The sequence below is a fragment of the Phyllobates terribilis genome, unplaced genomic scaffold, assembly GCF_046119375.1.
Source record: "Phyllobates terribilis strain yellow unplaced genomic scaffold, ASM4611937v1 Scaffold_7__3_contigs__length_470593459, whole genome shotgun sequence".
In the NCBI taxonomy this organism is placed as follows: Eukaryota; Metazoa; Chordata; class Amphibia; order Anura; family Dendrobatidae; genus Phyllobates; species Phyllobates terribilis.
Genome location: NW_027362767.1, coordinates 83,914,445 through 83,926,475, shown reverse-complemented (window position 1 = coordinate 83,926,475; position 12,031 = coordinate 83,914,445). Strand labels below are relative to the sequence as shown.

General features: G+C 41.5%; 1 protein-coding gene across 5 annotated transcripts in view; it reads right to left on the bottom strand.

Annotated features, from left to right (window-relative positions):
- The window catches only part of SMOC1 (SPARC related modular calcium binding 1), a 301,635-nt gene that overhangs the window by 22,463 nt on the left and 267,141 nt on the right, over positions 1 to 12,031 (bottom strand). For all 5 annotated transcript variants that reach the window (XM_073638912.1, XM_073638909.1, XM_073638911.1 and 2 more), the window contains one exon: positions 2,097 to 2,202. In XM_073638912.1, coding sequence (XP_073495013.1) covers positions 2,097 to 2,202 — 106 coding nt within the window. The remainder of the gene's footprint in view (positions 1 to 2,096; positions 2,203 to 12,031) is intronic.

Genomic DNA, 12,031 nt, shown 5'->3' with positions numbered 1-12,031 from the left:
ACCGGTTTACAGAAATTTCATAAACCGCCCGTTTGTTTGAACCGGCGAACTTCATCCCTGTGTGTGAACCAGCGTCTACCTCAGAGACGCTCCCTCACAATACGTAGACCCATTCACATGAATGGGTTTGTGCTCGTCAGTGTATTTCCACGGACCGTGTGTCCATGGATAAAACACATTGACATGTCTGTTTTTTACCTGCAGCATGGGCAGCAAAACGTCCAACACATGTGCACACTGATGACACACGGATGACATCAGGGGACAATGTTGAGAGTTGTATTCAGCCCCTGCTGAATACATTTAAGTGTAAAAATAAGAATAAAATAAAAAAACACAATATCCCTCACCTGTTCGAAGTGTAAAAAATCCATATAGTATCCCACACCGTAATCCATCTGTGCGACATTTGCTTATCACACTAAGCAGTCGCTTGAGGCGATCGCTCATGTTGAAGAGCAAAGGAAAATGACTTGATGCAGTGAGAGCGGGCCCCTGAACTGCGATGACCTCACGGAGTTCACCGCCTGGGAGCAGCGCGAACTGTACCGCTGTTTCCCAGGCGCTGATATGTGTGATACTAATGTGGCACACGGTTGCCACACACAGAAACTGATATCTCCTGTACTGGTTTTTCCAGTATTGAAAATTTCAGGAAGTTTGAAGGAGGCCTTAAAGTAAGAAAAACTCACAATGGTCACTGAAATAAATTGAAAAGTAATTAAAATTTAAATTTCCTGAATATCAATAATGAAGATCAGACATTGCTTTTGATTTTTGGTTCTAGAGGAAAATAAAAAAAAAAAAAACTAATGAAAACCGATGCTTCAATTCACTGCATAGTGCTCGCTGAGCGTAGCGTTGTGTGCCCAGCAAAATAGAAGACGAATGATAATAAACAGGGTCCCTGGCTGAATCTGACAGTCGGCGACTGGACCTGCTCCTGCTAGATTGCAAGAGCTTTAATCCTTTGCCATAAATGCACAATGGAGTGGGGTTTAAAGCACAGAGCCAAGAGCTATAATGTATGGCCCTTGGTCATTATCAGGTTCATTTGTTTGCAGATCATCACCGTTAGCTAAAATCATTGCAAAAAAAATGAAAACCCCCAAATTGCTAGTTATTTTTGTCCCACAAAAAAATGCAATAAAAAATTATCGAAACACCAAATGTACCCCACAATAGTAACATTAAAAACTCGAGCTCACCACGCAAAAAAAAAAACAAGCCCTTACACAGCTCCAATGATGGAAAATTTATAAAGTTATGGGTCTCAGAAAATGGCGAAACAAAACAATTTTTTTCTTTCTTTGGAAACTTTTTAAACCTTTAAAATAGTAAAAGAAAATCACAAACTATACAAGTTTGGTACGTCCGTAATCGTTCTGACCTTGAAAATAATTTTGCCAGGTCATTTCAACCGTACAATAAACGTCAAAAAATGAAAAAAAAATGTTTCCACCGTTTTGCCTCACTTGGATTTTTCTTTTCTCTTTTCAGTATTTTTTTTTTTTATAAAGTGAATGGTGTCTAATTATCTTCCAATATCTTTATAAAAAATATACAAATTCTATATAAATAGTTGAACATGATTGTATATAACTCAATATTTATGTACATTGATGTGATCACACATATTTCCAATGAGTTTGTAGATCTCTGTCAGTAGGTTTGTGGTTTTCTATCCGTTGTACACAGCCATGCTCGGATGCTCCGAAGCAATGACACAGGGCAATTAGGTCTGCTCGGTTACAGCGGCCCTAGGGGGAAGTTACAGACATACCTAAATTACCGGCTTCTCAGTTTCCCTTAAATCCCATAAAAGCAAAATTCTTGAAAGTCATATCTGATCCGTCTGTCCATAAATATGACCACAAAGCCACGTTCAAAACCAGCAGCAGGATCCCCCACAATGCAGCGTCGTGACTCAGACAACTATACCGGCGTCTGATAAGGCCTTATGTCAAGATGGTAATAATGGAAACTTCTGACTTGGAGTGAAGCATAATTTATGTTGCAATATTTGAGGGTTTTTTATGGCATTTGGTTGGAATGCACTTGTGAACTCATGGCCCCGCTTGCACTTAATGACTGACCTGCCGGCTGCTGCTGGGGCTGCTGAGTTGATTGCTTGCACCATGTCTGTGGTGAGGGCATCCAGTAAACTTGTGATAAATTCCAGCTTCTTCCCATCAGGACAACCTAGGAGTAAATACAAAAAACAAATCAAAGTTACCATCAATCGGAACTGACAAATCAGTGGCATTTTAGTGCAGATAAACCCTTTTACAGTTAAAGGGAACCTGTCAGACAGTTTTTGCTAAGTAATCTGAGAACAGCATGATGTAGGGGCAGAGAGCCTGATTCCAGCAATGTGTCACTTACTAAGCTCTGTGTTGCTGTTTCAATAAAATCAGTGTCTTCAGCAGGAGAGTATCATTACAGGACTAGTTGTCTGGTGCCTCCTAGTCCTCCTGCTCTGTATAACCCCGCCCCCACCATTGATTGGCAGCTGTCTGCACAGTGTCCACAGAAAGCAGCCAATCAGTGGTGTGGGCGGGATTATACGCAGCTCAGCATTCAAAGACTGATAGATCTGCAGAAGAGAAGACAATGGTTTTATCAAAACTGCAGCAAACAGCCCAGTAAGTTATACATCGCTGGAATCAGGGTCTCTGCCCCTACCTCATACTGCTGTCAAATTACATAGCAAAAACCTGATGACAGATTTCCTTTAAGAGTATTTCCTGCCCTTGAGGGATCTCCCTCTGTTGGGGTTTCTTAACAATTCTATTCGATGCTGTCTTTGACTTGCTGAGGAAAGAAGGGTTGTTTCATTAAAGAGGTTGTCTGGGATAAACTTTAATTTGAAGAAAGGTTTGTTGCCGTGTCATTAATCACCCTCTCCAGGTCCTGTGCTGCCTCTCTGCCGCTGCCTTGGTCTTTGTTGGCAGACTGCAGCATCTGCAGCGCCCATGGTAGCTCGAGCCAATCATTGGGCTCAGAGTGTCCAATGACATCATCGCTGAGCTTAGCTATTGGCTGCAGCAGACACATGCAGTCTAATGAAGAGGTCACTGCTGCAGGCTGTCAACAACGTCTGGGGCAGTTGCAGATAGGCTATGATCTCTCCCATACACATCTCAGCACATAGAGAGAGATTCCTGCTTTTCATTCCTTTTTTACCATACAGACAGAAGAAACAGCAGCCAAGAACTGCCTAGATGTGAATCAGGCTCTGATGTGAGGAAATAGACTTGTTAAAAAGCTCAGCACGATCTTTCTGTGTCTCCCTCTGCCTGTTTCCTCTCCCTGTTTCTCGCTCTTCCCTTTTCCATAGAGTATAATCGGTTGTGCAATCTGACACCACATTGTGCTGGCACTCTAAAGATTGATTTCAGCTGTTTCTTCAGAGTGGATGACAAGTTCAGGAGGCAGGGTAAGAGAAAGAAGAGGCTGATAAGTGGGAAATAAGGCTGATTTCTCTGATAAGATATATTACCAAGGTTCTTATATTTGCCTGTATTATTGTTTTATGAAAACTTTATTTAACTACAGTCCCATTTTAAAGGTGATACCTTTATATTGCTGCTTCCATTTTTGCAAAAGTGACAATAGGATCAGAGGTGTACCTTTTAGCTCCTGTGTCTCACTACAAAATCTATAACTGAATCCCCAACTACCTCTCCTTGTGGTATGTTCACACATAGCTTTTTTCATGCGTGTTTTTTTCTGTATGAAAAATACAGACTATTGCCAGAAAACAGCCATGGAAATTATGTGAGTTTTTTTGCATGGTTTTTGAACAGTGTTTTTTTGTGTTTTGTTTTCCTCCTGCTACTCCATTTTGATCTCAGTGGAGAAAAACTTTAATAAAAATGCTGCTTTTTTTCTGTTGCACTCCTTCTGTAGGTGTCCACAGCAAAATTTGCAATAGTAATCTGCTGTTTTGTGTTTTTGCTGAATTTTTATAATGAGTTTTTGGTGTAGATTTGAGGCAGCATTTTTTTTCTGCATTTTCTTAGTACAGAAACGCTGGGATTCTGCACATAAAAACACAACTGCATTTTTTAAATGATTTTTTCTGAACTATTTCCATAGAAGCCTATAGAGAAAAATTGCACCAAAAAGCACACAGTGGACATGAGTTTTCATGAAATCTCTCTACTTTGCTTGAACTGTTAAACATAGTTAAAAATACAGTGGAAAAACTGCAGCATTTACTCTTCATGATAACATGGCCTACAGCAATTGACATGTAAAAAAACAAACAAAAAAACACACACAAAAAAAAAAAAAGTGAATGAGATTTAAAAAATTTCATTAATTTAGCAGTTTCTATAAAACGCTGCTTTCTATGCACATGGAAAAACAAATCAAGAATGCAATGTGTGAACAAAGCCTTATGTGTCAGAGGTACCTTCTTCTCCATTCAGACCTGGGTGCAAACGGCTACTCGGCTTCCCCTATAGTTTTCCCCCTTGAACAAGAAGTTCATCCATATTGGTTTCTGCCTTTTGAATTAAATATTCTCATCAATAATAGGTGATAAAACTTGATTACGAAACTTTGACCGATTTGGTAACTTCCTATTTACTATGATATGACATTCTATGTATTTTATGTTGTATTTTTCAAGAACAAAAATAAGGCTTAACACATACATTCAACTGGCCAAGGAGATCTTTTTCACCCAAACTAAAGATCTGGGTGAATATTTTGGATGGGGAACTAGTGATCCAGTCTTCTAGAAAAAGAAGGGTTGGATGTCCGCTGCTGGCACCATCGGAGAGCAGGCAGATGTGCTGCCTACAGTGGATCAGTAAGGTTCCTGGTGGCATCTATGGCCACTTTCCATGGTTGCATTGTCCTTGTGAATCTTTCTATAGTTTGATGTCCGATCTATTGATTTTGCGCCATTTAAACCTCTCATTTGACTTTCATTAGGTTTCTGTAGCTGGACCGAGTGGACAAACTAATTGTACAATGATTTCTTTGCCCCCCATTCTCCTCACAATGTCAACAGTCTCGTAATCCATGTAAGAAGGTCAGATTTTCCAACAATGAGCAGAGATTGAGAACAGAGCAAAAGGAAACACAGATGCTTTTCATTTTGGCTGTCCGTGTAACTTATGGATCCGGGATTGCTTTTGTTAGAAGAATTTCTTAAGCTGCGCTACTCTACATCGGGGAGAACAACTTTTGTTTTAACCCCCTAAATCCTGGAGATGTACAGAGATTGAAAGTCAAGTATTGTTGAAGCTCATTATGGTATATTGAGTCCTTTAGCAAACAAAGTTGGGGTTCTGAAATTAATAACATTATTAAAACTCTGTAAATACAATTTGTGACAATTCACTTTTTGAAGAATTAGTTTTTGCCTTCTTTAAAGTTAGGTGTCTGATTTTTTTTTACATGCTTAAGGACACTGATAACAAAAAAAGATGGAGAGGTTAATAAGTAAAAATATGTAGGATCGCTATAATATAACCTTGAACTGGTAGCTAGCTGTTTGAGTAGAGACTTGAAACTGGGCTCCCAATCTTGGCAAGCAAAGACAAATTCGATCAGTTGCTGATTGGGGTCTTATAAACCCATTGGATTCCCATTGATAATGAAAACAGGACCTCACCGAAAAGCTCATAATGTTGCATTGCTATGACACCCTTCAATCACCTCTAATCTGTCTGGGAAGCAAAGTGAGTCATACACGACAAAGATCTCTCCCAAATCTTCCGTACACAAGGAAGCCACTGCCAGATACCTCGCTGACCCATCTCTCGACTTGACATTATTTTTTGGGATCGAGTTAGGAGGCCCCCGTACCGGTGGTCTACCGGTCCTGCGCAAATTGACGGGCTTGGACTTCTTTCATCCAAAGTGTATCTGGGCTTTAGATTCCAATTTTTTCGCTGCGCTACCAACATTTCCATCTTTATATTCTTCTGGTTGTGAAACTAAACCGAAACTAAGCTGCATATACAAGATGGGGGTGCGCTTTTTTATTTTATAGCAGTGAGATAATGTCTTATTTTCTTGGGTCTTTTAGCCCCTTTAAAACACAAGATAATATTCATTTGGCCTTTCAGCAGCAGATTGGCACTACATGCCGGTAATAGTAGAATGAAAATGTCACCTTATGATTCCACCATTTGTATCCTTGAAATTTTTCTATGAGTTACATACAGTTGGGCTGATTTCTTTATTTATGTTCCCCATGTAATGCTGTTTTGCTATGTATTGTATAACTGTATATTGAGTTATGGATGTACCGCTTGTTAATGTTATGGAACATCCCCTGGAAACTGGTGTGCAAGACAAGTATGTATTATTATTTATTATTATAGCGCCATTTATTCCATGGCGCTTTACATGTGAAAAGGGGATATACATAGCAAAAACACTTATAATAATCTTGAACAAAACAGGACGGCGACTGGTACAGGAAGAGCGAGGACCCTGCCCGCGAGGGCTCACAGTCTACAGTCTGTATGCCACACATAGGTCACAACATGGGGTTGAGTTTGGGTCAATGCTCTAAAGCGACCCCAGGCCAGGTTTCCAAGTTGACATATTGGATAAAACCCGAAGCTTAGGTCTCTGGGCAGATGCCGTAAAGAGAGAGCTAAGTATAGGGGAAATGTAAGGCGAGAGTTTTTTTTAGGTGTTCAAGCAGAAACAGCTTCATGAAACGCTCTGTTTTTTTTGAGTTTAGAAGAGTTTTTTTCCACCAGACATTTTTCAACAGCACTTCAGAGGGAAAAAACATCCATTAGAAAACTAGATTTCCCATAGAAATGAATAGGAAGAGTTTTCAAAACTATTTTTTTTTAGGGAGTTTCATGGAGTGGATCCAATTCAAAAAAGCGCCACAGATACCTGTGTGAAAATGGCCTAACACTCGCTAATTGACGCACCACACCACGGTAGGGTAACCGAAAAAAGGTAAGTACCATCTGAAAAACAGAAGTACAGAGACTTGTGGTTTGCAAGGTCAAGTGAAGCTTGGGCAGAAGACACCCTTGATGACACCAACTGTAAGTGAAGTACAATGGCCATGTGAAAACTGTGGAATATACAGAAGGTTGCAATGGTATCCAGTGTGTGTACTAATCAGTTGCCGAAAGGAGTGAGTGGTTAGTGAGGACTGAGAGCAGAGAAAAAAAGAACTAGTGCTATTATTCCTGCTAGTGATAGACAACTATGTGTTGGACACTTCAGGACAGCCAATAAGTGATATCCAATGCGGGTTTGATGAGGTGGATTGTCAGGTTAGCACCTCAATACAGTAAGCCCTCTGAAAGAACTTGTGAGTGAGGACTGTCTACTGACCACAGTTTGGTATCTCAATGTGAGAATGGGTTCACATGTTACGTACTCAGAGTGGCTTTTCATTGCGTTTTTTTCAACATTGTGGCACACACACATGCTGTAGTACAAACTCACCCTTGGGTCAAATTCAGACAGACCGCAATGTATGGACTGGATTGCGGGTCTTCAAACCTGAACTCAACAGCTTCATAGATATATGTAAGGCTGTTGAGTTATTTTCAAGAGACCCGCGACTAGTTGTAAAGACTAAGTCCTCATTCACGCATCCGATATTCTTGTACAAGTGATATCCATGATAGTCTATGGGGCCATTCACATGTCTGTGAATTTTTTTGTGAGCCGGAAAATCACGGCGACATATCCGGTTTTGATCCAAGAGTTGGACCAAAATCGGCAATGCAAGTCTATGGATGCATGAAAAAAAAAAACGAACTGCACTCAGACATCCGAGTATGGTCCAATTTTTACGGGCTGTCACATGGGAGAAGGTGGAAGGACTTTTTTTCCTGCACGTTGTGAGGCAGTGACGGGGGTCGTATACGAGGGACGTTATATATCCCCCAGAATGTGTACAGAGACCTATTAAATCCATTGGAGTTCATTGCAGTCACAGACACACCTGCGGCTGCAATGCAGGAATGAAGGTGAGCAATGACCTGGTCAGACTACCTGGCTAAGGCAGATTAAGTAAAACCCGCCAGGGCCTTCATTTCTTGGAGGAGGCTACAGGAAGGCAGTGGGGCGGCCTCCTCCCTCCAACCTGGGTTTTCCAGTGGCTCTTGCCACAGGTCCTTTAAAAACCCTGCACTAAGGATTAGTGTTGTTCAGTGTTGGAACTTGCGAGAAACATAGCAGGAAAGCTCCGCGGGCCTGTGTGTAGCTGAACCCCCGCCTGGGAAGGTTCTGCACCTGTCAGGCTCTGAGCCGCCCGGCGCGGCCGTTGCCCACGGCAACAGTTGTTATGTACTTATGTTAACCCAGCTGCGAACCACAGGACTTTGTTTTACCCATAAGTGCTGAATAAAATCTGCTTACAGTACAGACCAAAAGTTTGGACACACCTTCTCATTTAAAGATTTTTCTGTATTTTCATGACTATGAAAATTGTTCATTCACACTGAAGGCATCAAAACTATGAATTAACACATGTGGAATTATATACTTAACAAAAAAGTGTGAAACAACTGAAAATAGGTCTTATATTCTAGGTTCTTCAAAGTAGCCACCTTTTGCTTTGAGGACGGCTTTGCACACTCTTGATGAGCTTCAAGAGGTAGTCACTGGAAATGGTCTTCCAACAATCTTGAAGGAGTTCCCAGAGATGCTTAGCACTTGTTGGCCCTTTTGCCTTCACTCTGCGGTCCAGCTCACCCCAAACCATCTCGATTGGGTTCAGGTCTGGTGACTGTGGAGGCCAGGTCATCTGGCGTTGCACCCCATCACTCTCCTTCTTGGTCAAATAGCCCTTACACAGCCTGGAGGTGTGTTAGGGGTCATTGTCCTGTTGAAAAATAAATGATGGTCCAACTAAACGCAAACCGGATGGAATAGCATGCAGCTGCAAGATGCTGTGGTAGCCATGCTGGTTCAGTATGCCTTCAATTTTGAATAAATCCCCAACAGAGTCACCAGCAAAGCACCCCCACACCATCACACCTCCTCCTCCATGCTTCACGGTGGGAACCAGGCATGTAGAGTTCATCCGTTGACATTTTCTGCGTCTCACAAAGACACGGTGGTTGGAACCAAAGATCTCAAATTTTTGCTCATCAGACCAAAGCACAGATTTCCACTGGTCTAATGTCCATTCCTTGTGTTCTTTAGCCCAAACAAGTCTCTTCTGCTTGTTGCCTGTCCTTAGCAGTGGTTTCCTAGCAGCTATTTTACCATGAAGGCCTGCTGCACAAAGTCTCCTCTTAACAGTTGTTGTAGAGATGTGTCTGCTGCTAGAACTCTGTGTGGCATTGACCTGGTCTCTAATCTGATCTGCTGTTAACCTGCGATTTCTGAGGCTGGTGACTCGGATAAACTTATCCTCAGAAGCAGAGGTGACTCTTGGTTTTCCTTTCCTGGGGCGGTCCTCATGAGAGCCAGTTTCTTTGTAGCGCTTGATGGTTTTTGCAACTGCACTTGGGGACACATTCAAAGTTTCCCAATTTTTCGGACTGACAGACCTTCATTTCTTAAAGTAATGATGGCCACTCGTTTTTCTTTACTTAGCTGCTTTTTTCTTGCCATAATACAAATTCTAACAGTCTATTCAGTAGGACTATCAGCTGTGTATCCACCAGACTTCTGCACAACACAACTGATGGTCCCAACCCCATTTATAAGGCAAGAAATCCCACTTATTAAACCTGACAGGGCACACCTGTGAAGTGAAGACCATTTCCGGTGACTACCTCTTGAAGCTCATCAAGAGAATGCCAAGAGTGTGCAAAGCGGTCATCAAAGCAAAAGGTGACTACTTTGAAGAACCTAGAATATAAGACATATTTTCAGTTGTTTCACACTTTTTTGCTAAGTATATAATTCCACATGTGTTAATTCATAGTTCTGATGCCTTCAGTGTGAATGTACAATTTTCATAGTCATGAAAATACAGAAAAATCTTTAAATGAGGTGTGTCCAAACTTTTGGTCTGTACTGTGTGTTGGACTTGCTTGGGTCACTGTCTCAGTTACTGCACGGTGTGCACACCGCCACTTACAATGTACAAGAAAAACTGATGGCACTTGGACCACACTCTGATCAAAATAATCAGTCCTTTTTTCTTGTACGTGAGAAATACTGCCATGTAAATGAGGACTTGAGACCACAGTAACAGGCAAGTAAAGATCAGATCCAGTCGTCTACATCTGTGTGTTTGCCCCATTCTTGTTTGGGACCCCAGAAAAATGACTCAGAATCAATAATCCCTAATAAGGACTGACCGGACCGCCTTACAACCAGTTATTTACACCACTTCAACATTACTGGCTCCCCCTAGTTTTACCCCCTTCTAGTATGTAAAGTTCATGCAGATTATTAGCTCCCTACCCTAAGCTAAAAAGTCTGCTTTAAGCAATACAAATCACCCAGGTGACCAGTGGATTATCCTTGAGCGGAGCCTTAAAATGTATAATTCAGTATGGACACGCTCTTATTCCAAATAAGCTTTTCCTGTAACGTTTTTTCTCCATTGCGGAGTTTACAAAATGACTCGTGGACTCCAGGTGTTTGAGGTTAAAAGCTGCCAGACTTTGCCAAGACAAACTGAAAAAAAAAAATGTATAAGATTGAAAAAGGCTGTGAAATCAATTATATATGTTACTGGCAGTAACTATGCAGATAATGTAACAGCTCAATTTATCCTATTGACATAAATGTTGCAGGTTCTATTTATTTTATTCTTACTACTAAATGGGGAAAAGGCCAAATCGCAGTCTAATTTCTCTTGGCCTGTGTGCTGCGGAGAGTAATGCTATAAATTACAGCTGTGTCCCCACCTATTTTATTTTAGCCTCCTGCATGGTTCTTACACAAACTCAACTTAATGGTGCTAACTTCACTAAAGGTTTATAAAAACAACCAACTGTGAAAACCAAAGCAAAGTCTTAAAAAAAAAAAGAAAGTGCAGACAGATTAATTTAATTTACTAAAGACTCAAAAACCGGGGCTCCATGTAATAAGATTCCAAATATGGTCCCCCATTAGGTTGCTACGGACCCATATGGTAAGGCCTCATTCAGACATCCGTTTTTCGCGTACGAGTGCTCTCCATGGTTTTCACGGATAGCACTCGTACCTGTGATAATATATAGGGCCATTCAAATGTGGATGATTTCTTCTGGAACAAGCATTCGGCGGAAACATTGATCCGGATCAAAATGGGCATTGCAAGACAATGGGTCAGTGAAAAAGTCGGACCACTCTCGGATGGCATCTGCGTGTGGCCTGATTTTCAAGGACTCTCACATACTGTAGTCTTATGCCGGCCACTCGCACGCCTTCTAAGTGCCGCCCTGCTCACTGTGTTTCGCTCTGCTCCATCCAGTACCCAACCGTTGCTCTGAGTTGCCTTGTGCTGGTTGTGAGTCATACGTGGGCGCGGCCAAACTCTGCAGGAATTTGTATTCACTTTGTCCTGCAGAGATTTCCTTCCCCAGCCTCCTGCTAGCTGTTGATATATCAGGCGACACCACCCTCAATTCCTCACCTGAAAGTTGGTTCCTAGCCCCTCTTCATGCATATCACCACATTCTGGCTCCCGTTAACGACCTGGATTTTTTACCCGTCCTATCGGACCTCCGCTACGTGTATCAAAACCTCTTTTCTGTCATTTTTTTTCATTCATTCATTTCCTAAACTTTTTTTCTTACAGTTTTGACTGCCGGCATTTTTTTGTAGGTTATTTCCATAGTTTTAGTGACATCTTTTTAAATGTAATTTTCTGTTTTTTTTTTCACTCCTTTGAATAATGAAGAAAACTGCTGACAGTTTTTAAAGGGGTTGTCCAGTACTTTTAAAAATATGCCAATGTGTTTTAATGATAAATAGAAGCTTCTTTCTAATTACCTCCTGGTGCTGTTTTTGCCTGTGAGTGGCGCTATCGGTGGCCGCTTACAGGCATCATGTGACCCCCGGCTGCAGCCGGCTTGGACATCAGCTGAAGTCACGACAAGTCCAGGCTGCAGCCGGGGGTCAGTCTTCCGCGTTC